The 26,427-nt window shown below is 40.0% G+C and overlaps 1 protein-coding gene across 2 annotated transcripts in view; it reads right to left on the bottom strand.

Annotated features, from left to right (window-relative positions):
- Nucleotides 1-26,427, bottom strand: part of ROS1 (ROS proto-oncogene 1, receptor tyrosine kinase) — a 103,632-nt gene that overhangs the window by 19,285 nt on the left and 57,920 nt on the right. For both annotated transcript variants that reach the window (XM_044917423.1, XM_044917424.1), the window contains exons 28-39: nucleotides 25,476-25,678; nucleotides 23,633-23,777; nucleotides 22,620-22,852; nucleotides 22,356-22,532; nucleotides 18,601-18,769; nucleotides 17,796-17,913; nucleotides 14,207-14,397; nucleotides 12,986-13,069; nucleotides 9,865-10,000; nucleotides 8,210-8,372; nucleotides 6,339-6,403; nucleotides 5,260-5,389 (exon numbers count right to left, since the gene is read on the bottom strand). In XM_044917423.1, coding sequence (XP_044773358.1) covers nucleotides 5,260-5,389; nucleotides 6,339-6,403; nucleotides 8,210-8,372; nucleotides 9,865-10,000; nucleotides 12,986-13,069; nucleotides 14,207-14,397; nucleotides 17,796-17,913; nucleotides 18,601-18,769; nucleotides 22,356-22,532; nucleotides 22,620-22,852; nucleotides 23,633-23,777; nucleotides 25,476-25,678 — 1,814 coding nt within the window. The remainder of the gene's footprint in view (nucleotides 1-5,259; nucleotides 5,390-6,338; nucleotides 6,404-8,209; nucleotides 8,373-9,864; nucleotides 10,001-12,985; nucleotides 13,070-14,206; nucleotides 14,398-17,795; nucleotides 17,914-18,600; nucleotides 18,770-22,355; nucleotides 22,533-22,619; nucleotides 22,853-23,632; nucleotides 23,778-25,475; nucleotides 25,679-26,427) is intronic.

The raw sequence follows: 26,427 nt of genomic DNA, 5'->3' as shown, positions 1-26,427 counted from the left end.
AACATTGGGGTGCATATGGCCCTTCTTTTCACTACATCTGTGTCTTTGGGGTAAATACCCAGTAGTACTAAGCACCTTTCTCATATGTCAAATGCGAATGACAGTACTAGCCATATAGGATCTGAGATAAGATATGGAATCGGGCTGGTATATAACAGATACTTAATAAATAGTAGCTGCTGTCATAAGATGTAATAATGATAATTTAATCAGTACTAGCTAGTTTAATTATTGGCCCAATGTCACACTGCAATGTCAGTCATGACAATGGGCTTGTTCCTCAGATGAGCCCCCACATAAATTGTTAGCAGCACCCTATTTCAAGGTCACAGATGACTCCTCTCCTCCTTGAGAGCCAGCTTGCACATTTAGTTGATACCAGCTGCAGTGATTTCTACATAAAAAAAAGCCAGTGGAAGATTTTATTGGTACCATATGGAAAAAATTCAAAGTTCCTTCCCTGAGGTCACATTCATATATTGTCTTTCCTTGACATTTCCCTGCAATAACCCTCGTTGAGGCCATTATCCTCCCTATCTGACACATCCCAAACTTGTCTCCAGCCTCTGGTGCTTTAACGAGCCTGCTTCGTTGTGACCCACTGCGTGTGGAGTCTATTATAGATTCCTAAGCACAGACTCCATGGTGGCCTCAGGCTGCTCTTTACCTCCACTGAGGTCCCCTAGCGTTTCCTCTCCCAATCTATTCTTCAGCCACACTGGGCCACCTGCAGTTTTTATACCTGCTCTGCCTTTCTCAACCGCTCCTCTTTACTTCTGCTACCAGTCTGGAATGCCCTTCTTATTCTTGATTTCCATCCACATCCTTCACCAAGCATCTCAAATGATTCCCAACCTTGAAACCTCTCAATTTTTCATAGATGAGTGCTCTTAAGGGCTGCTCCCCCAGCTTCCCCAACAAGCTCATGTCTTGTCCCCAGACTGGGAAGATTCTCCATGTTCTCAGACTCAACATCACCATGGTCCCGCTCTACCACACCTCGGTCCAATAGCGAGGCTTGATCTTACCCCCAAGAATCAATCCTCCAACAACACTGTTCAGATCCAGCAGACACCAGACACTGGTCTCTTGGCCTGTGTCTGAGTCCCTGCTGGGTCTCCAGACTGGTTCCTCGGTTCCTCTGTGAGTGGAACCCTGCTCTGCTTTTGGCAAAGCCCACTCTACCGAAGATGCTCCTCACCTAGAACCTTGCTTCTGAACTATAGCCTGGTGGCTAGCATCATGTTCCCCGTGGACAGATTTTAATGCTGCCTGCCTGTGTATGTCTCTAACTATCCCTTGCTCCTGACAGCCCCTGTGACAACCTGTTAGGATACCTCATCACCCCATGTTGGGGCTCCTTGACTCCAGATGCTCCTGCCCTGGGCTGTCACCTGTCATCTCTTGCCAAACCCCCCAGACCTCCACCTGGGTCTGCTCCTGGTGATAGCTTTTCAAGACTCATGTGGGAAGGTGTTGTTTCAGAGACTGTTCTAGCCCCTACTTTAGTTGTGTCTCAAATGGAAGACCTCTTCCGTGAAGCCTTCCCAGTTCTCCCGAGTTGGAAATCATCTCTCTCCTCTGAGTGTCCACAATATAGTCTCTACTGCACTCCGGTAGGCCCTCCCACTTTCTATCTTAAATAAGTTATTTATATGTGACTTACCTCCCTACCATGTGGCAAAGTCCTTGAAAGCAAGAGCCACATCCTTCACTACTGTATAATAAACATGCAGCAAAAAACTGATGAATTGATTATATCTGGCTATCTATTTATACTATTTTGATAGGTTGGTTTTTAGTTTTGTTTTTTACTTTCTTCCGTCTTAATAGAATCTTAGGATATTAGAGCTAAAAAAAAAAAAAAAGAGCCTGAGAACATTTTCAATTCAATATCCCATTTTATAGATGCAGAAACTAAGGCCCTGAGAATGAAAGACTGGACTAAGGTGTATGCACTAGATGCAGTCAATCCTGATGTATTCAACTCAGCACTGCAGTCTTGGAGCTGGGATGGAGAGAAGGACGCTGTGGCTGTTCTGGAATGTTGCCTCTGAGCACTCCCTGTGGAGACTCGGCTGGCTCCAAATGAACTTGGCCTGATGGGGACTTAAAGCCTGTGGCGCTCTGGTACTCAGCACCTAACAGCATCCTGCCCACTGGTTGGAGTGAGGGCAGTGAGGCACGGAAGCTGTCCTGCTCAGGAAAGGCAGCGGAAGAACCCTCGAGAACCAATGAGTGTAACCATCAGGATCCTGACTAAATAGGAATAAATTGGAAAGAGCTGGCCCATATTTTCATTTCATCCCCTCTTCTCTACCCCAAAACAAACAAAATACAACCTACAGATAAACACAGATTGTTAAAGATGGGGGACTGAACGTGTGCATTTTTAGTCCCACTCTCTCCCCAAACCTTACTAAGATGACAGTATAAGGGAAATGTTTATAATCTCACGAGGACAAACACATCAGGAAAATAAATTTAGTGCATGAAACATTTTGGGGTAGCGAAGTGGATGGAAGGGTGGTCCTTCAGCAGAGCTGAGAGACAGTTTGGCTGCCTGCAAGGGGAAAGACAAGAATCAGGCTGTGTTTCACTAGAAAACCCCCTACAGGCATCTCTGAACGTAGGGGTGAGGGGCAAGCCTGGAAGCAAGAGGAATGTTTGGAAGTTTATTTTAGGAGCTAACTAGATCCCAGGTCCTGCCACCACAGCAGGAGGCTTTCCACTGCAGAACACACACACACACACACACACACACATACACAGAACCAGAACAACTCCAAGTTCAAAGATACCAGTCACACTCAGACACTGTGCTGAAAATGGAGAGGAAAATTAAATGAGAGCCCCTATACTCAGCCTTCGGACCTCCAACCCCCTCCTCTCTCACCTCCCTGAACTGAGGCTTAGGCACTGATAGCCTAGGCAGGACCCATAAAGATTCCTCTCTGGGAAAAGTGGGGTGTGCCAGGGAAGACACCCAGATACTGTCATTAGAAGATTAGGGGACCCCTCAGTGAAAAAGCAGGGTCCACAGGACAACCAAAAGGAAGCTGCCATAGACACACAGGTTCCAGTCAGTTTCTTAGGCCTCCCTGTTAAATAGGAAGATCAACCACAAATCACCAAACATTTGAGAAAAGCTTCTCACATTACAAACAGATCCCAGAACAAAGAGGATAAAGGAAATCAGGACAATGCAGGAAGCAAATTAATACTTTAAAAAACTATAATTAGTGTCCTAGGAAAGATTAGATAAGTTTCTGCCCATATGAAAAAAATATGTATTATTTCAAGAAGCGATCAAAATATAAGAACGAGTCTGTGGAAAATTAAAATTTTAAGTTCTATTTTAAAAGTAACAGGAATCTACCACAATTGAGAGCACAAATACAGAGTTGGAAAACAGGAGAAAACGGCTAATAGAACAAAAGGATAAAACAAAGCGGTCCATTATCCAGCTAATAGAGTTTCGAGAACAAGGAAATAGAGGAGACAAAGAATTTTATTTATTAGTAAAAATAATATAAAAAAATCCCAGAACTAAAGGGGTGATTTTCAAGGCTGAGTGTCCAGATTGGTAAAAAAGTACCACAGATAAGAAGTTCCTAAAATTTTCCAGAGAGGAGGGGCAAAAAGCAGGTCACTGATCCTAAGTCCAGGAATCAGAATGGCCTGAGACTCCGTAAAGGCAACTGTACAAACTAGAAAACAAAGGCAAAGGGGTTTTCAGCCTAGAATCCAGCCAACTTATTCATCAAGTGTGAGGGAAGAAAAAAGGGCAGTTTCTCAAAAAGAGGGGAGAAAAGGAGACTTTTGCCTCACATGCATGCTTTCTCTCTTCTACAACAGAACAAAAAAGTCATGGAACAGAGGAAACTAAGGTCCAGCAAGAAAATTTGCAGGGTAAATGTGAAGGTAACTCCAAGGAGAACAGCTCTGCCGAGAGCCCAGAGGACAAGCACCCACATTGGCTCCAGGAGGAGAGCGTCCAAGAAAAAAACCTGTTAGGTGTTAGGTCAGCTGATCTATTTAACCCCAGTGATAGAAGCGCCACGATTCTGTCAAAGGGTTGAGATATATAAAAAATGAAGCAAATGGGGAAAATAAAAGAGGTGTTTATTATTCTCACCCAAGGGGAAAAAAACCATAATCACAGCATTTGAGTAACTCAGCTGCAAGTAGTAGTCATAGTAATGTAAATCTGCACTATTGATTTGTCTGAAAATTGTGATAACTGTCAGAGGATGTGGGAACAAATTTTTCAATGTGTAGAGCTGGTGGGGTTTGGGCTGGTACTGAGTCAGTCTAAGAGAGTTAAATCCTCACCTCTCACAGTAGGGAGTCAGGAGATTTCCCCCAAGATTGAAAAAATCAATGCGCAGCAGTATACAGAGTGTGTAGGAACATGGCGGTAAATACCAGAAGAAACGTGTAGACGCCTGGCATGTGGGGACGAGACTGTCTTTCACTATAAACCTTGTTCTGTATCTCAGTGTTTTAGCCATAGAATGTGCCCTTTGATAGAAATAAAAACCAATTTTTTTTTTTAAATCTTTAAATGTTAGTGTCTTGTTTGTCTTGTGTGTTTCTCGTCTGATATAGAAGCTAGTTTCCCACAGGTGCTGTCACAGCTGGCCCTGATCCCACAGACTTTGCAGGTGAGCACTGAGGACAGAAGACAAGGGAAGACAAGATGGAGTCCTACATCCTGTAGGCAGAACTGCAGAGCTGGCTGGACTTGTTAGTGTGGTCGTAGAAGAGAAAGCAAGGAACTGGATGGATGGCTTGGAGTATGAGGTATGAAATCAAGATTTCTGTTCTGGCCAACACAAGTTCGAGATGCCTATGAAAATCCAAACAGATATGCCGACTGGGTAGGGACATAGAGTAGTCAATAAAGACATGAGGGCTTGCAAGTAACAATTTGGGACAGACAGGCATACAGATTAAGTACAGAGAAAGATGTGCCTTTCCAACGCCACACCATCTCTGTTCTCCAGAAAAAATGATTTTGGAGTGAGGTACCTATTTTCCCATTAAATATGAAAAACAGCCTCAAATAACCAGAAAATGCCAGAAGTTAGCCCAGGATTCTAATTGTCCTAATCCAACTGAAGGAAATACAAGAATTCTTTCCACAGAAGTCTTCTGAGTTTTGACCAAACTGCAGTCTACCGAATTTAAAGAAACTTAGTGGGAAGTTATAGGGCATTTGCATTACAAAACCAATCCGGGGACCCCATTTCCTACCTTTGTCATCCGGGCTTTACGCAAATAGGTAAGAAGGTCTCCTCCTTCCATCAGTTCCAGGATAATGTATTGGGGTTCGTTCAGCAGACAAACTCCAAGCTGCTTCAGAATGTTGGGATGGTTAAACTTGCTACAAGGTGGAAAGAGACAGGCAGGATGACACGACAGCAACAGGCGCCCTGGCTGAGGGCCTTCGGGAAATAGAGCAATTCTTTATCTCCGGTTTCCTTCAAAACTCCTGTTTGCGGTGGGGGGGGGGGGTTTCTCTAATAAATGCAAGTCTCCTTTTCCAAGTACCAGTCCCTGTGCTTGCCTTAGAGAGATGATATGGCAACCCCTAGTGGCCAGTGCATATGGCTGTAAGTGATCTTTAGAAGAAACGTTCACAGGAAGGATTTTATGTTTTGGTAAAGAAAGTAATCTTAACCACTATCCTTCAAAAGATATTTGAAGGCGTTACACTTTCAGTCATCACAAGTATGTAATATTATTCTCTTCCTTTTGGAGAAACAATTCAGACACGCATGTTTGGCTTCCACCATTTTCTCAAGACATCAAACCAAGGAAACCCCGATCAAATGATTAGAATCCTCAGCTGGGACGCCCCCCCCCCCTTGGGACCACCGTCTCAGGCCCTCCCTTTAAGATGCCTCTGAGCAGTTTTCTTGACCAGCAACTGACTCTAACCTTGAAGATAAGTTTACTAAGACAGAGGATATTTTCATTGACATCCCTGTACTTAGAGCTCTCTCCCTTAATCCAGATATTTGAGCCACGATCACACATTTAGAAGAACATACGCATGTTTAAAGCTGAACAGCCTCAGATGTCACTTGCGAAACACGCTGCTTATTGAAGGTCAAAGAAATGAAGAACTTTTGCCTGAGGACTGCCTGTTGGAAGACTGGTTTCTATAGAACACTTGTTACCACAGACATATTTATGTCTAAACTTCAGCCATGTTTGTCTGGGGCATGACCTGTGATGTCAGGTCATTTTGAATGTTAACAATTTACCAATCAGATATAAAAGCTTTCTACTCCTATCAAGGGAAAATGAAGCCAGAGCTGCCCCAATACCTCATCAGATGTGCCTCTTTCAGGAACTCAATCTTCTCCTGGTCTGTGGAGCCCTTCTTCAAAGTCTAGACAATACAAAATAAGCCAGCAATCAGTATAGCAGACATTCTGTGAGCTCAGTGGGTTAATGGAGAAAATTTTTGATTTGTTTTGTAATATTCACCCTGAAAGCTGGAAATAGATCATGGCTAATACACGTGCATGTGCTCTGTAAACTCATTCAGAACTTAGCCTGTATTAGAACTAGTGTCCAAGTGGGAAAGCCTGAAAGACAAAAGACCTAGTAACATCTACACAAATTCCCTCCAAAAATGTAGACATTTTAAAAAGAACAAATTTGGTGTGTAGGCCAGTTTCTTAATTTTCAAAGTTTTCTACCCAATATCTGTTTCCCCCGGCTTCCCTGCTAATGATCCCCTAACTTGTCTCTTAGAGGCAAGATGCCCAGTCCCAGACAATTGGTTGTAATGAATCAGGAAAATTGTGTTTTGTAATTCTCCAGCCTCCCTTACAAATAGGGGTGGTCATCTGTGTCAATTCTGGTCAATGCGGTGTAAGGGGAAAACTGCTGAAGGGAAGAGAAGCTTGTGGAAAACTTTCACTTTTTTGAACATATACACCTAACATCATTCCTTCCCCCCTTGCCCTGACCTGAATGAAGATGTAATGCCTGAGCTTTGGCAACCATCTTGGGATCATGAGGCAACACACATGTACAAAGTCAAGAGAGTTTCAGATATACTGGCTCTGACCTAACACAGTACTGCACCAAAAACCCGCAGTCCTCTCGTTATGTGAGAAAAATAAACACTTGTTTACACCAGGTGAGGCTAGAGTAGTTTAAAGCACTTTTAGATTGCATCATTTGGCAGCGGAGAGGATTTTGCCAACCTTTCTGGTTGTATAGCCCTCTCTCAAAGCAACAAATTCCTAACAAGCAGCGGTCAGGATGTTGCCCAGTTATATAAAAGATTCACCATCCCTCGATGAAAAGGTTTTAGACAAATACGAGAGTCTACCCAGCACTTCCTTAAAACTACATTCAATATACCATGCGAATAACTGTGTCCTACCGGGGGTCAGCAAACTCTAGCTTGTAGACCAATACCAGCCTGCAACTTTTTTTGTCCAGCTTGAGCTCTGAAAATAGTTGTTCAGCTTTAACTTTGTGTTTTTCCAGCTTTCCTGAGGTATAAGTGACACGTTACATTTTCAAACGGCTGGACAAAAGTGGAAAAGAGGGTATTTCTTAACACGTGAAAATGATATGAAATTCACATTTCAATTTTCATAAACAGAGTTCACATATGGACTAGGGCTGTTTCACACTGCGAAGGCTGAGTTGCATCAGCGGCAACTGCCCTCATACCTGAGACATGGAGAACGTGCTTTCCACCCCGGGTCCTCTTATAGTATATTCAAAGGGAAAAACCACCTGCCGAGTCTTAGCTAATCAGTTACCTTAGTGGTAACTATGAATTACAGAGCTTACGGAAGAAATGGAAGAAACATTGTCATTTCTGTTGTCATGCATGGACTCCCACTTTCAGCTGTCTTTTCAATTAAGATCACTCATATGTTGGGCGCCTGGGTGGCTCAGTTGGTTAAGCGACTGCCTTCGGCTCAGGTCATGATCCCGGAGTCCTGGGATCGAGTCCCACATTGGGCTCCCGGCTCAGCAGGGAGCCTGCTTCTCCCTCTGACCCTATCCCCTCTCATGCTGTTTCTCTTCTCTCTCTCTCTAATAAATAAATAAATAAAATCTTTAAAAAAAAAAAAAAGATCACTCATATGTTACTACAGTTTTATCCATGTAAATTCATGTAAATGTGCTGACCCGACATGTCAAGGAATTAAAAGATCTGCATTACCTTCACTGCAACTTTGGTTTCTCCGCTTCCAGCTCCTAAGATGTCCACTGCTGTCCCTTCATACACTTCTCCAAAGGCCCCACTTCCCAACAAGAGGCGCAGAGTCAGTTTTTCCCGAGGGAAGGCAGGAAGACTTTCAATCTCCTCTTGGGTTGGAAGAGTACTGGAAAATAGTATTTTTGGTGTCCCAAAATACATTGGTTTACAAGTTGGTGTTGGGAGTTAGTGTTTGAGAAAGAGTATGAGAAAGAGAAATCTCATGATTTTGCAACACTGTTCTATGTAATATAGTGGCAGGGAATCTTGTGTTTCTATTCCTTCCCTATTCCACCTTCCAAATATTCCTTCCCTATTCCAAAACACAGAGAGCATGTCACGTCACTTTTACCATAATCTTGATAGAAACACGCCTGTGTGTGCATTGACTCAGGAGTTTTTACTGTAGCTTGTTTTGTTAAAAAGTTGTGTTATTAATTTCTTCAGGTAATCAATTTATGTGAAAAGCTATTGCAAATTAGTAATAAATACATCTGGGTTTATAAGTCTAAAAACTTTCACTTTAACTATTTCACACACCTGATCTTTTGTGTAAAACAAAATTTAGTATGACTACAAAAATCAGCTCCTTCTCCATAACTTTTAGAAGCCAACTCGCACTTGGAATATTATGAGAGGGAAAAAATTGTCTAAATGCTTTGAGTTTTTAAAAGAGAATCTTGAATATCAAATGTGCTGAGTATTTTCTCAAGGAAAAGTCACCTCTAAATCACTAAATTAGATCACCCGTGTCTACTTCAAATCTGCCATTTCTATATCTCTGATTATAAATTTCAAGGCCTATGACTACATAATTCCTCTTAGCAAGAGGCCGTAATACAGTGTCTTGCATAAACCGCAATATAGTGTCTTGCATAAAAAGACATTTAAATATTTTCTTTAATTATTTTGACTACATCGAAAATTCACAACATACTATATGTTGGCTAATTGAATTTTTTTAAAAAAATTATGATGACGGGCGCCTGGGTGGCTCAGTTGGTTAAGCGACTGCCTTCGGCTCAGGTCGTGATCCTGGAGTCCCGGGATCGAGTCCCGCGTCGGGCTCCCTGCTCGGCAGGGAGTCTGCTTCTCCCTCTGACCCTCCTCCCTCTCATTCTCTCTGTCTCAAATAAATAAATAAAATCTTTAAAAAAAAAATTATGATGACAACATAAGTTCAAAACTCAACTATCCTAAAGAGCTTTTGTAGGCAATCACCATACAGCTTCTGAAAACAGACTCCGATGGACTTAACAGCCCAGGCAGGGGACCCTTGGAATTCCTCTCTTCTGGATGCTCCCAGTTGAACCAATCATGCTACCGTCTGTTCTTTTCCATTCAGGACTTACGTCCTTGTTTCGTTTACTTTATAACTATGCGATAAAACACTGGAACACAATGGAATTTTGCTTATTTTCCTTAGGATAGAATAACCACATAATTTGCCATCCATCTCAGGTCACATTTGAAAATGGAAGGGGATGATATTAATAATCATGCCAGAATAATGGGCATGGACCAAGACAATCGTGGGCAACACGGGACCCATGGGCACTCTCTTTATAGTTGCCCACTCTTCATCTAGGTGCCCTGTAGTGAGGGCCCAGGTTACATACTGTATGGCATAGCAGGCATTAGCCAGCCCTATTCCAGCTGCCAGACCGCGGAGCTCAGCCAACTCTTTGTCTTCGTTTATGAGACCCGTCAGCCCTTCCTTGGGAGTCTTTTGATTCCTTAATTTTCTGTGCCAGACTATAAAGAGAAAAGGACACAATTTACAAAACAAAACATTGCTTTCTTTTTTCATCAAGAAATGTTAACATTTTAAATGTTTATATATAAGAACACCATGGGTAGAATAACAGAATTTGATTGAAAAATGTGTCCATGGTAGAAAAACTAATTAAATCTTGGTACAAAGACTTATAAAAACACATAACTTAGAACAAGTTGAAGTATCTTAATATCAGAACTTATTTCTCAAAATCGCCCTTAAACTAGAGGCAACAGAAACCAAAACAAATTTGCATTATAATTATTACATAATTATTTGCATTATAATTAAATTGCAAATTTATTTCTGAGTCCAGATATGTCCAGGTTATACTCCTATAGTAGATCTGAGGAGTGCTTTCAATTATAATGGCACGCTTCGTTTTTTAAAATGCAGAGTACAAGAGTTTATATACATACTCAAGCATACAGAAAAACTATTGGAATGAAACCCACCAAATGTTAGTAGTGGTCTTCTCAGTTGTGAAATCATGGATGATTTATATTGTCTTCTTCATACAATGAGCAAATACTATTTTCATCCTCATGAAAATAAGTGATTTGTGGAAATTAAAATACAATTATGTCATAAGATCAACCATCTATACTAGAACATTGGTTCAAAAGTTGAAAACACCAAGGGTGTTTTGTAAGATGATCATTAAAATTTGAATTTTATTCCATTGTATATTCTATATCCAACAGGTTAGCGTTTTATTCAAGTGAAATTCCATCTGAGGGACCACGCAGGGAAAGATCTTAAATACTTTTGCTAATGCAATTTTTCAAACCTGAAAAGCTGTCCCTACCCCTCTTCATTTCTTTAAAGGCCCAGCTCCCAGTGATGCCTTCCGAGACGCTGACGCTCTGCTGATCTCTCGGTTTTCAACGTCTAAGACCAAGTGTAGCTCTCGGTCCGCATTTCTATCGCAGTGTCCAGCACATGTCAGGTCCTCTTGCCTTTTATTTCTCACGATTTATATTTTCACACAGGTATGTCTTACCTCCCTCATTAAATGGCAAGCTGCCAAGGCCAGCAATTGAATATTCTGGCTTCATATTTCCCTCTGCTCCTGGCACGAGGCTAACATGGCATGTTAGATGCGACCACTCACCAAAGCCAAGGCTGCCGATGTTTATTTTTAAATCACTGTTTCAATCTTATATTTATAAGTAGGACTGCTGAGAGCCCCCAGCACAATACAAATATGTTTAAACAATTGCTACTTTTCCTTATTTTAATAAACTCAATCTTTTCTCATGCACTCACCCACTCCTACTAGTAAAACCACACGCACTGCTACTAAAAGCAAAGAAGCAGATTAGCTTAGCTGCACTAAAAAATTCATAAGTTCCAAATAGGATAAAGACCTTTAAATCCTGAGAAAGTCAGATATCCATAGGATGTCTTGAAAGCACAATAGGTTGTCTGAAATTACCTCATGCTCATCCACTAGAGTTATGGGTTTGAACAATGGTGACGTACACGTAGGCAAGCAAAGGTCAGATGAAAGATTCTTCGTGTAATACTCCTTCCCAGTAGGAAAGCAGACAAGCAGTCAAGCCTATATGCCAACTGCCAAATATACTACAGTCATACGTGTAATTCTGGAGGGGCTGGCTTAGTGGCCCAAGCATCAGCTGTGCAATGCTTAGACTCCCTGGAACCACAGGTTGAGATCCTGGCAGGGTCAGCTGAAATTTTTAGCTTTCCAAGTTAGCTAAAGGAGTTCCATATATCATCTGGGTGGAATCTATGAAAAGAAACCTCAATTCAAGTTTCAGTGTGCTCTCTGATAGTTTACAACTCCAATCAGTTTGGGGAAAGAATAAAGATTTAGACCACTTAGTAAAATAGTGGCTTTCTTTATCCTGAGAGAGTTTAGCTTTATGTTTGTAACTTTTCCTTAAACTTTCCTTTCTATATGAAAAAAACAGGCTACAATTTCCTAAATATGTCCTTGAGTATTCTTTTCTGGCAAGTATCATGTCTTTCTTTCTTTCTTTTTTAAGATTTTATTTATTTGAGAGAGAGAAAACATGAGAGAGGGGAGGGTCAGAGGGAGAAGTAGACTCCCTGCTGAGCGGGGAGCCTGATGCAGGACTCGATCCTGGGACTCCGGGATCATGACCTGAGCTAAAGGCAGACACTTAAATGACTGAACCACCCAGGCGCCCTATCATATCTTTCTTATAATGCTTTCTTATTATGTCAGGGACTCATAATTATCAGTAAGTGATAGGATGACCGAATACCTTATAATCCAAACCAGGACATTTTGGGCACTGAAAGTCCTATTAATGTTTATGCTGAAACAACAGGAATGAACCAGGATGTATGATTACCAAAATAACCCTATAGGCCCAATATTTGGCCCCAATATTTCTGGGGTTGTCACAGTATTATCTCATCATTAAAATAAATCTTTTTAAAAAAAGACCCTTCCTATCTACCTTTCAGACATCTGAACGCGAGAGTAGACCCCATAAGCCAGAGATGGGTCATCTGCAAAAGAGGAGCCGCTCCTTCCAAACCAGTCTGTCTGCCTGCCTAGAGATCCAAACTCTCCCAACCGAGGACTATCACTGTTTTCCTATTAATCCTACATTTTTTTTTACATCCAGAGTTATTTTTCTTTTATTTACTTAAAACTCTAAGCCACAAAGCACTTGTTATGTAGCCAATTTGAAACAAATATTGGTTTACAGAAAGCCAAAAGTTGGTGCCTTTGTAATTAGTTTTATCTAAAGTACACCATGAAGTGTAAATACAGATATATTTTTCATAAAATAGTTACTCCAAGATCAAAAACAACTCACAGAGGTTAGTACTTATGAGAGTATAGCCAAAGGTAACTGTGAAATTTATAAATTTATTTTATGTGGGAGGTTGAATACACTAAGTGATAAATCAACTAATATGATCAAGGTTACTACCTGTATTTTTAAAGCTATTATACTTACCAAAGACCACTGGGATTGTAACAACCAGAAATATTCCAATTATAATAGTAAGTACAAAGCTTGTTTCTGGTATCCAAAAACCATCTAATAAAATAAATGAAAAAAAAAAGTTAATTTGCAGAATACAGCTAGGTAGTTTCAGGGGTATGCCAGATATGTCTGAACTAGCTCCTACCAGATTTTCGCAAGCCAGTTGTTAAACCACTGGTAGTTTGAAATCACCCATAGCAAGAGCGTTTAACACCATAGGACATCAAAGTCAAGGTTTGGTTTGGTTTGGTTTGGTTTGGTTTGGTTTGGTTTGGTTTAGTTTTCCAAAGATCTGGTTTACCAATGCACCATTATGATATACCCACCCAGGCTTCTACTTCATAATAGCTGAGGAAACATGTATAATCTTTTTTTTAAAGACTTTATTCATTTGAGAGAGAGAGAGAAACCAAAGCTAAAGGCCTCGTGTCATAAGAAGCTTTTACCAGTCTGATACGGTTATAGCATAGGAACAATGGACTATAATTGGAGGACAAATCATGGAAGGCCTTAAATGCCACACAGAAGTTTGCACTTGATTCCAAAGGCAGTGAATGGAGAGTCATTTCGGGGATTTCAGAAAGGGGGTTAAGTAATCCAGCTTGTGCTTCAGCTAGATCAATTGTCAGCAGTGTGATTAAGCCAAGAGCACAGGCAAGAAATGATAAATTAGGAAAGCCAAAGTGAGAATAGGAAGATGAGCACTCAACAGACAGAATTCAAGGTGGTAAGTGAACAAAACTTGGTGACTGAGTAGAGGGAAAAATTAAATATGGTATTGAGATTTCTAGCCTATGTGATTAGACAGATGATATATCATAACCTAAAATGGGGTACACAGTGAAAGATGTAGAAAGCATCGTTTTAGGACAGTTGAGTAGAAGGTGAGAGTATGGGGAGCAGGAACATAAGGCTGGATCCAGACCAGACTATGGACAGCCTGGGAAGCCTATCCAGGAGCACTGACTTGATGTGTTAGGCATGAAAGAGTAGCTGATCATTGCTGAGGAGAAAAATGACATGAGGATTCTGATGTTTTAGGAAGGTCACATCAGATAAAATGAATAGTTCCATAGTCTGGATGATAAATTACACAGTCATCCAATTTATTTCTAATGTTAAGAATTCACTTATCTTTATCTCCGAACCTTTGTGTAGTCAATTAGCACATAGACAGACATGGTAACATACCTCCAACTAACAGAATATCCTCACTGATTCCACTATAGTCACCAAATCCCAGATTATTTGCGGCTACTACTCTGAACTGAAATCTTCCTCTCAGGTTTTTGGACTTCCATGTACAAATACTACTGCAGGATCCATTAAATGCCATCTTCCACATTAAATTCTGGTTCTGTGAATCATTTGAAATGCCCTTTCTACCAAAAAAAAAAAAAGAGCAAAATGGTAAATATAGAAAATATGAGACAATATATGTATTATTTCTGGACACTCCTGTATCATTTTAATGACAGAACTCCAGAGCATCTCCTAGTACACACTTTACCCTTGATCTCATTCCTCTCACATGGTTTGGCTACAGAACACTTAACTGGCTACAGACGACACTTAACTGACTGAGCCACCCAGGCAGACACCTAACTGAGCATAATCTCATAAAGTCATCCTGGCAATGCATAGGAGCCCACCAACTCAGCCCATTGGGAAAATAACAAATAATCAATGGCCAAGAGAAAGCGAAAGAGGTTTTTCCTGCTATTAGAATGTGTAAACTTTCTTCAGAATTTCAAACACATAAGACAATTAGCCCATAGTTTCTAACCTGGAGTTTTTTATTCTTTTTTTTTTTTAAGATTTTATTTATTTATTTGACAGAGAGAGACACAGCAAGAGAGGGAACACAAGCAAGGGGGAGTGGGAGAGGGAGAAGCAGGCTTCCTGCAGAGCAGGGAGCCCAATGCATGGCTTGATCCCAGGACCCTGCGATCATGACCTGAGCCGAAGGCAGACGCTTAACGACTGAGGCACCCAGGCGCCCCTTTTATTCTTTCTTAATTCTCAGTCTCTTATGCCATCTGTAGTTTATGTATACCACAGCTGGATAAAATAAAATACAGGACATAAAACTGATAAAGAAAGTATAATAGTTCAACTACCAAAATTATCATTATACCTGAGATTCTGAGGTGTATTCCTTCCATTTGTATTGGCCTACACGCCACCTCAAGTCAACCCACATCATTCTTTATATGAAACATGGAAAGAATACAAGAGTGAGGCTCAAAAGTTGTAAATGGAATGTCTTTTAATAGAATCATAAACTGAAGGCAAGCTCAAGGCCTTCTAATTACCTCCTTTGTGATGGGGAAGAACTTTTCAAAGTCTGGGACTTTTCAGACAACAACAGTTTTAGGACCAACCCACAGTAGGCTTAGGGATAGCTAGTTCTGCTCCTATAAACTGAGTGGTCATCCTGAAAGGGATGGGAAGGCTAAAACTTTGAGGGACAGGGAATGGGCAAGAACATCCGGAGGATCAGGGCAGCGGAGTTGCTCACAACTGTTACCAAGAGCTAAGTGTCCTAGGGACCATTCTGCTCCTAAGACTCTTTATACAATGTTTTTGTACATTTTGTGAACTCTTGTGCTAGGCATTGGCATTTTCATTGTTCAATCCAAACAACACTGATCCAAAAGAAAGAGACCCTTAAAAATTTATAAAATGTCTCTTCACAGTTACTGGCCACCGAGGAAGACAAGAATTCTGACATTGGTTGAGCATCTTCTATTTATAACCCACCATACTGGTGCTTTTCATTTTGTTTCATTTCATTGAGTTTTCACAACAACCTAAGGAGGTAAATGTCATCGTCCCATTTTACAGATGGGAAAACTTAAATTCAAAAAAAGAATAAAGCAAGTGTTTAAACATGGCCCTGGGTTGAAGAACTCAACCAAACTCAAAACTCATGCCTACTCAGATGTGACCTTGTTTGGAAATAAGGTCTTCTTAGATGTAATCAAGTTAGGATGAGGTCATACTGGATTAGGGTAGGCTTAAATCCAAGACCAGTGCCTTCTTGAGAAGAAAGAAATTTAGGCACAGATAAACACAGAGAGCACCGGGTGATGACAGAGCCAGAGACTGACATGATGCATCTACAAGAAATACCAAGGATTGCTGGAAAGTCTGGATCCCCAGAGGCTAAGAAGAGGCAAGGAAGGATTCTTTCCTAGGACCTTCAGAAGGAGCATGGTCCGACTAATACCTTGATTTCAGACTTCTAGTCTCCAGAACTGTGAGAGAATAAATTCTTGTTGTTTCAAGCCACCCAGTTGGTGGTACTTTCTCGTGGCAGTCTTTGGACACTAATACAGTCTGCTCAGCTCCCAAGTTCACACACTTTGCACTACCATTACCCCGCACCATCAGCAAGAACCTGGGTATGCCAGTGTCCTGACTGAAGACGCGACTTTGAGATACCGAAGGTACAGCAATTCATTCCATTATCCCATCACCCCTGTCCTGACAGGAGAGGCTTGGGGCAAGAAAATGCGAAGAATTTATGGAGCTATGGGCTTAAGGCATCACTGAAGGAAACTTGCTAAAGGGGTCCTAGCAAGATGGTGCTGTGGGCGGGCTGGTGAATATAATTACAGTCACAGACCACCAAGACGGCTCAGCAGATTAGAATGTATTTGACTCTGCATGAAAACCAGTAATAGGAATTTCTTTTTTTTTTTTAAAGATTTTATTTATTTATTTGAGACAGAGAGAATGAGAGACAGAGAGCATGAGAGGGAGGAGGGTCAGTGGGAGAAGCAGACCCCCCACTGAGGGACTTGATCCCGGGACTCCAGGATCATGACCTGAGCCGAAGGCAGTCGCTTAACCAACTGAGCCACCCAGGTGCCCTAAAACCAGTAATAGGAATTTCAAGGAGGTTTCTGTTAGCAGTGTGGCAAATGTAATTCTCTACCATGCACAGGAAAATTTTTTAAGGTTATGGGAGTACCAGAGCAAAATGAAGCAAAAATAGATCTAAAGCTCAAGTTGCCAGGACTATAATTATGGAAGTGACTTTTGTCCTTGGAGCTTCTTAAAAGATAGCTTCATGGACCTGTGAGGGGAGTGTCTGTGGAATTTGGAATTCTCCCCTCAAGTTGGCATGAAATCAGTCCATCTGAGCCAGTTACCATTTACAGAGCTCCCCATACTGGCCGGCTCTGAGGTTGCTTATGTTCATCAGCAGCACAGTTTTCACTGAAGGCACATTTTCAGACTCTTGGGAGCACACTGCAAACTGCAATCTTCACAATGGATAAAGAATCCTGTGTGACCTATACAGGTCAGATCATTTTGGACCTTGACCTACTTTTACATTCTGAAAAATACCTAGTTCACTGCCGGTTCTCACTAGGCATTATTCATCTTGCTAAAACAAATCATCATCAGAAATTTACATGCATACCATCATCTAACAGCATACATCAGCTCAGCTTCTTGAACGAAATAGATATTAAATAAATATTAGTCACATGTGTCAACGATTGGATTATTTCCATAAAGTTTGGACAAGTAGTTGCAGATTTCCGAGAACAATGATGTGATCTGCCTTATAATTGGAGTGCTGAGGCTGACTGCTAGGAATTGAGCAGAGAACATAATGGTGCACTCAAGGTCCTTCAACTAAAGATCCTTCATATTTATTTATAAATACACATTCATAAATATTGTTAATTTCGATCTAATAATACCTTACAATTAATTGCTTAGCTCTTTGTAGTTTACAAAGCACTTTTGAAAACAGACGTACCTGATCTCAAGGATATAGTACATAAGCCGGCTTCCATTATCTTCGGCTTTTTCCCACTGTATTGAATCTTTGCTCCCTTCTAATACTTTTGGAATGCCTGGTTTACTTGGTACTCCAGCTTTGGAAACATAAGAAAATGCTGACTGATACATCAGAAATATAAAATATTCTGCATACCATCTTTCTATAGGATACATTTCCAAAAAGAAAAGCCAAGTACATTAAAGAAATATTCAGAAATACTCTGATATGAGTGTATATTTTTAAATGAGTATCCGAAGTTTTTACTAATGATGGATTAGATGGATTAGTGATAGGAATAATAATATATCTTAGCTCACTACAAAATAAGTGATGCAAAGAAAACTATGTAAATTTTGGAGCATTTTTCCCTTGATTCTTATAGGGATCAACTTATAGGGATCACTAATTAACATTCTTTTTGGATTTTTTTTATTTTTAGCATCTGGAATATAGTAGTCAGTGAGTAAATATGTGTTGAACACTCAGTAACACTGTTTTCATTTAGTTCTCACTGCAAAATATCAGCCAGACAAGAAAGCAGAGGATACTGAAAGGCAAAATAATCTTGCCCAGTTCAGGATTCTGCAAGACCAGGCCAGTATTACCTCGTTAATGCTTGTAAGGACTCCTGGTTCTTTTCAGTTTCTTCACTCAAGCTCTAGAAATAGTAATTTACACCTTTTAAGAAAAGGTTAACCTCTAGAATTGGTGAAAAAAGTGATAAGAGAGGCACTGAGAAACTTATAGGAGTTTTTTGAGTACCGAGGATGTTAGTACTCACCTTTTGTCTTAAAGCTTTCTGGGAGTGAGGTGCTATTTTCTCCTGTTCTATAAACCACCACTACGCGGACGGTATAGGACGTGTAAGGCTGTAGATCTGTGATGTTACACACATAAGCCAGGCCTTGGATGCATGAAGTGTTAACACGGGAAAATTCATTGTCTTTCCACTAGAAAAAGAAGTCTCAAGTAACATTTTTTTTGTTTCTTTAAGAAAATCCTCTTAAACATAGAAATTCACAAGTCTATGGCAAGCAATTAAAAACTTATTCAAATGTATTTTCTGTTAAAAAAAATAAGAGCTTCTTCATTAATGTTTGATCCCAAACATTATCTCCACCACTGACAGCCACTTTATGGGGTTTTTTTGTTTTGTTTTTTTGTTTTTAGTTTTTCTGTTTTTTGTGACAAGCTATAACTGACTTGAATAATGGTTCTTAGGATTAGTCCAAGGTGGGACATGAACCTCTTACTATATATATATTATTATGGAAGATTTGAAGCTTAGCTTTTTGTTATCCCTAATTGGAGACACCTACCTTAAATCAGGATGGCTGAGAATGCAAATTCACAGCTGAGGGACCGTGATGGATCAAAACAACAATATTTTTAATTCTGTTACATACTTTGATTCTTTCAAGAGGTCCACAGTGACTTATAAATTAAAACATTTAGTTTCTTCCTCCAAAACTCTTTCCAGACCCCTAATCAGCATTCCTTATTTTTATATATACAAAGCCTAGTTCCCTAAAAGCGGGAAATTTCTACCCACCATCACTCAGCTACCAATTAGTAAGGTTAGAAGTTAAATATAGGAAATCTTACTTTCATTCCACTGTAGATCCTGGGTCTCTATTTATAGCTATTTTATACTTTCTCTGTGCATGGCTTTTAAAAAATCTGTGTATTTGGACCCTTAATATCTTATTTGAAAATGGAGATTTTTTTTTTCAATGTACAAGTAGGGAAAGACAGAGGATGTGGCATTTTGTCAAGGGTTCTTAGTGTATTTTCTCCAGTAGAGTTTCCTAAGAAGGTCAGTTTCCATAAATAAACCTTACTTTACATCTCGTTTTTCATTTCGTGCTCACAAGGTCACATCATTTCATTGGATGGACACTTTATATTAGTTTTCTATTCAATAAGGAATGGTTCCTATAGCACCTTTGGGGAGTAGACCACCTTGTTACAAAAAGAAAGAGGCAAAGGGGGGATGGAAGGAATGGGAAAAAAATATAGAAATGCCGATGTCTGGGCCATTGCCTGCTAAATTCATAAATGGATCAATCCCATATGACATACAGGCTAAAGAAAGAGATACACTGGGTCCATAATATTTACTCTGAACCATGGGAGAGAGAGAGAGAGACAGATAAATATTGATTTCTGGCTCAAAAATTTTAGCCCTTTGTGGCCCTGCCTCCTTAATAACCTGCTATAGACACTACCTGAAGTGAATAGTCTAGATGACCTAACATTCCATATCATCCAGAAATGATCAAAGCTCCTTGGAAGGTCAGATGTGTGACCAACGGTTCTGCTGGAAAGCTGTCACATACTGGCCTCACCACAGCCCACAGCAATGAATGTTCCGGGCAGACCACCAACTTGGAGAGGTGCCATGGCTACCCCAGTAAATCACAAGGGAGTCAGGACCTTCCATTTGTCAGGAGCCAACAAGTGCAGGGGTGATTTTCAATACCACAGTGGGATTTTCAAATTATTTGGGCGGGGGTGTGGAGGAAATGGTGCAGACTACCATGTCTCAGAGACCGGAACTTCAGAAATGTTTGGTTCTGGTAGGAACTTTCTTGGACAGTTGAGAAACACTCAACTTTTAATGGGCTTCCATGAAAATAATTTACCAAAGTGAAACTACTTGCTTCTCCTCAATCTTAAATTAAATATGTTCTTCTTCTATACACTGTTGTGATTAAAAAAAAAAAAATCTGTGGAGTTTAAGACCTAGATAGAAATTTAGCCTTGTAATCTAATTCCTTCATTTTCTATAGAAGGAAATTTTAACAACAAAGATGAAAACTGTAAATGTATCCTTTTCTCCTTCTTTCCTAGAAAGAATTTTTAAAAATTATTAATTAAAAAGATACATATTCACCCTTACCACTCACCCCTCGGAGTTTCAATCTGGAGTTATAGGATCATTCCTAGCTGTCCTATCATTACGAGGTAGGTTCAAGTTACTCAAAAGATACAGAACTTTCTGACTAGATGGACTCATCAACCCTCTCAGGACACAGCCTTCTACTGTGCTCAGCAATTAGTGCTGGTACATGGTCACACCTGTGAAAATTACTGTACCCTACCTCCTCAGCTTCAAGGTTTTCTAAGTGGTATATCTGGAACCTGTTTTCAGCAAGTGTAGAGGAAGTTTTGAAACAAAGAGCATTGCATGAAAGTCACAAGGACTGAACCAGGCAGGCCCAGCCTGCTGTCCTTGTCCCAAACTTTGAGGAGTGGGGTGGGTCCTTAGTGACTCACATTCCTTCCATGGATAGTACCCAAGTAGGACTGCTGTAGGATGAGTCAGCCCCCAGGGCTCTGCCCTGCCTGGCTTGTGATATCTGACTCACTATGGCACCTGTCTGGCTCTCCGACTTCTCACTGGTAAAAGGAGGGGCTTAGAGTCACCAGATGTAAGGCCCATCCCCATCTCATTTCTTTGACGTAGGAAATAAACTTTTTACATCCCCCACCTTGCCTTTAAACTGCATTAAGCTTACTTAAATAGATGTCCTAAAAAAGGTGATCCTCCAATTTAACTACATTTTTATAAGAGGATCATTTTTTAAATAGGCAACAAATCATCATAAACATGCTCAGTGGAAGAAGTCCAACTAAACTACAGACTTCGGTTTTATCAACTCAACATTCACTGTTGTTACACAGTTTTCATAGATTTTATCTAAAAAGTACAAGATCATAGAAAATATCTCACATAGTAGAATTTAAAAACATCCAGGGGAGGAACTCCATTTTTTAAAAAAAGCCAGGCCATGACTATACTGCTTTGTTTTTGTTACAACTGAACAAAAGATTCCTAACCAATCTTTACAAATGTGGACACACAAAATATATACTACTGAAAATGAAATCTAGCAATTATTAAAAATAATCCATTTTAAGTGTATCAATATAAAAATCAACATAGACTTTCCCCAGCAGTGACTTAATTAGATTAATTAACGCTTTCATATTCAGTGGATGTTTTTATATTGGAAAAAGCATGAAGATTTTTGGACAAGGAAACTTCTAAATTTTATAGCCCAAGATCAAACTAGTTTAGAATAAACTCAGCTTATATCTTACATCTCTCTTGTTGCTACACAGCCCTTAAATGGCGGAAAGAATATTTCTAAACAAGGTTTTGGGTGTTGTTCGTTTGCTTGTTCATTTCTTTTATTTTTTTCACAGAAAACACCAAATTGCTATGGACTTTAAACTAGACAGCCATGCTGATAATATCTAAACTAAGTGAAATATTATGAAAACCAGTAAACCATAGCTTATACCCTTTTCCACAGAGCCTTTTTAAGAGCAAACTAATCTCTCTGGAAATTCTTTGCGTCAGAAATGAGTTTAGATAGCTTCTGTATATGGCAAACCTAAATCAATGAATGTTGTAAAATATATTGCTGATTTATACAGGAGAAAACTCTAGACATATGAAAAAGGTCTTCTAATTTATCCCATAGCATAAAACACAGATTTGCATGAAACGTGTATGGTGAGATCTACCTTCTGGAGTTCAAACCAAAAGCTGGTGAGGTTAACATCAGATGGAGCCTTCCAATCTAATTGCAAACTAGTGTTCTCTGGAACCAAGGCATACGGTTTCTCCGGTGTGTCAAACATTTTGACAGCGACAGGATGACTCTCAGCACACCACATTTCCTCAGCATGGCAGGCCAGAACCTTTTTGTAAAAAAGAACAATTGCTTAACCTTTTCAGAGCCTTGCACTTGAGAACGGCAATAAAAGCGCCCAAGACACTCACTGTACCTTTAACACATACAGTTTCCCACCGGACAGTCTAGTAACATGGAGAGCGAGTCTTCCATTTGGATATTCACTTGGTCTTAGAGGGGTCTCTGGAATTAGAGCCAGATGTGAGATTGCCAACTGATAGCGGACTGACTCTTTAGGTCCATTTGGCTTGTGAGATTCTCTCCAGGATATAAGGAGGCTGGTGTCTGACTGCACAGTTGTGTTAATGAGCCTAACTGCCTCAGGCACTGAAACAAATAGCAACAAATGATAAGGAATGTTGCATCAGCACTGAACGATGGAAGAAGGAAGGGGGTCTTGGTTGCGGAATAACCATATCATGTGAGCAGAACAAATGACAGATGTTCCAAAGGAAAACCAGTCTCTCATATCACAGTAGCACAGAAAGTTAAAGGGCTGCCTGAAAGGCTCTCGCTTATTTTTGCCTAAGGACTAACGCATTCTCTGACTCCAGCTCAATGATACGGCCAATGAGGATGAATAAACTGACTCAGATTCGACTGGGGAATGTCATCAGAGACATCTGAAAGAAATGGCATCACCTCAAAATCACCACCACCACTTAGAATGTCTCTTTAGAGTCTAGATCCATTTTCTTTCAGGCAATGATGTTATTTACTTTCAATCTCAGTGGTGGCCTTGGTAAAATTCACACACAGAAAAGGCTGACTTCTGTCTCCGCGCGCACAGACACCTGTGACTACGTGGGGAGAGGGTGACACTCTGTGGTGAGACCAGAGAATGTGTTTCTTGGTCAAACAGTATGTTTGACTCTGATGTTTCACCTTCTAGTTGATTTTCATTCCGATGGAATAATAGTCATCTGTTGTTAGAGCACAAATCAGGTCATCAGGGTATTTTCAACAATACATTTTTCTTATTAAGCTTAAAAAGCTCACATAATCAAGATTACTTAGCATCCAAATTTTAAAAAACAAATACAGATATATATGTCACCTACATCACGAAATGCCACTCTAGAAACCCACCCCAAGCCCATAACTCACCTCCACTTCTAGTTTTTCCCCAGATCTTTTTTCCCAGAGGTAACCGTTCCACAGGGTCTGAATAATAATTCTTTACAGCTGTCTGTAGCACATATGTTGAAAATGGTTGTAAACCATCAATAAGGACTATCCTCTCCTGAAACTCCTGTAATTAATTTTTAAAAATCAATACCTGATTATTTTTTTGTACAAAGGAGGAGAAATATTTAACCAAAGGGAGAAGATAATTAAAAGATTTTTTGAAGTTAATTTATTTTTTGATATTGGATCATGAGAATGATCACGTTCACCGCCCTAATCTGCCCAGACCTGAGTTGCCTAATACCTCCAAGAATAAATACAAAATGTTGGGCAGCCCTTGGTCAATTCTGTAACATGCTCATTTCACGTATGAAGCTTAGTTCTCAGAAGAGGATATTATTTCTCCAGCACTGCAACAAACATTCAGCAAGATGGTCTGGTAAAGATGTGACCAACGTAAGTGAATATGATGAAAGATGAAGCTGGATTATCTCTCATCATTCTTAGAGGTAACGCTTAAGAAAGTAAAAATACTTTCCTTAGAGCCACGGTTCTCAACTTCAGTTGTACTATGGAACCATCCGGAAAGTCTTAAGAAAACACTTGTGCCTGGGTCCCACCCCCCAGAAATTCTGATTGCACTGGTCAGACGTGAAGTGTGGGCCCAGAGATTTTTAAAACTCCAATGTGCAGTCAGGCTGGAGAACCACTGCCTCGGACACATATTCATCAGTGTGAAGACAACAGGATCGATCAGCTGCAGTAACAGAACTCTTGGTACCAGCGGCCCAATCTTTTTCAGCCAAATGATCTCAGCTGTCTCTGATACGTTGAAATGTGTAAAGAAAGGTTAAAATAGACAAAATAAAGGAAATAACAAGAATCATGTGTCCTTTCTGGAAAAGTATATAGTGCTTAACTTCCAACAGATGATGGTCAATTTCACCTTTTGACTTGGTTAAATAACAAGCATAGAGCAAAATACTGGATGCATATGACTCCATCACAAGGACAACTGAAACAGGCACGAGTGCCAGTGAGAGAATGAATTGTGCCAACTAATTCATCCATTCAAGAACTATCGAGTGAAAGCCTCTACAAAGCCAACTATTACACTAGGTGTTAAGAACACAATGACAAATAAACACAGACATAGTCCCTACATAACAGCACATTGCACAGCATACAGGAAATAACAGACAAAAATAGAACATACCATTTTTGTATTAAATATGTGCTATGGAGGAGGGGTATACAGTAATGTTCTTTCCATCTAATCATTTCTTATCCCTCAACTTACAATCTGCCGCATAGGCCACAAAAACACATCTCTATCACTTTCTGGGGATAATTAGTCAGGGAGGGCAATAAACCCAGTTCTTCCAGGACACTCAGGAAACTGTCACTATGGCAATCCACCACTGGTCAGAGTTAATATACTTCCCTGAAGCTTAATTCCCAGACAAGACTAGAACACCATCTGCTTTGATGAATAAGCTGTAAAAGTCTGCACAGTTGCATGTTTCAGAATATACAAAATATTTCACTGCGAGTGAGAATTTTATTTTTTTAAGATTTTATTTAGTTATTTGAGAGAGAGAGGGACAGCGAGAGAGAGAGCACAAGCAGGGGGAGCAGCAGAAGCAGGCTCCCTGCTCAGCAGGGAGCCCAGTGACTGGTTCCATCCCAGGACCCTGGGATCGTGACCTGAGCTGAAGGCAGACGCTTAACCCACTGAGCCACCCAGGCGCCCTGAATGAGAATTTTATATCAGAAACAAGGTATCTTGTGAAAAGACAAAGACCACCAGCTCCAATCTTACCAGCATTTTATATTTCAGCTCAGAGCTGGTTTTCCTGTCATTAACTTCTTTGTAATAAACCAGGTATGTTGGAGTAGGGCTGGTGATGTCGGGCCACGAGAGGTTGGTCCTGGTGGGCAGTAATCTGATTGTGAGGCTGGTGTTAGTGGTGTTAAGTATAACTGGCTCTGCTATATCTGAAGCTAGATGCAGTAATGCTTTATCTAAAATAATAAGAAAAGATTAAAAATATGCACATATCTGTATAAAAGAGGAACAGCAGGTTTATTTAACATCAAGAATAATAACGTCCTTTTTTTTATTTAGCTGACAAGGTATGATATAATGAAGTGTTGGATATGTTTTTCAGGAAAGGAAGACAAGGTTGTTTCTTGGTTTTGGTTTTTTTGGTTTTTTGGGTTTTTTTCCCATACATTTTGAAGTCCTTAAATGCCTCAGAAAAAAAGGAGCAAGGTAACTGATCAGTGCTCAAAATCTCCAGCAGGTGGAGCTAAAGAACACTGAATAATGTACATAGCAGCAAAATCAAGTTGACCCTTTTTTTACTTCGAAGAAAGTAATGACAGCATTATATTAATCATATCTTTTAAATTAATTCCAGTTACAAAAACTCATGCTAGGTTTAGGGCTTTTGTTTTTAAGGATGTATGCGTATATGTGTGTGTTCAATTTCAAACAGATGTTGCACGGACTTACTAAATTTCTTAAATTTCTCGAAGTGAAAAATGAATCACATAGCTAGTTCTGCCATACATACATAGTGCCATACAAACATCCCTAAGAGTCACTGCATTATACAAAACAGCATAATAAAATCCACAGGGTTTATGGGGGGAGACAGAGTTAGACGCACGACAGTAAAAAATGTAATGAGTGACACATTACCAAAAAAGATAGGAACTTAATAAAAATGCTAGCACACATGTACACATGATAAATGGCTGATACACAA

This window comes from Neomonachus schauinslandi, chromosome 8 (assembly GCF_002201575.2).
Source record: "Neomonachus schauinslandi chromosome 8, ASM220157v2, whole genome shotgun sequence".
Classification (NCBI taxonomy): domain Eukaryota; kingdom Metazoa; phylum Chordata; class Mammalia; order Carnivora; family Phocidae; genus Neomonachus; species Neomonachus schauinslandi.
The sequence above is the reverse complement of the archived record's forward strand: the minus strand, read 5'-3'. Positions and strand labels throughout refer to the sequence as shown.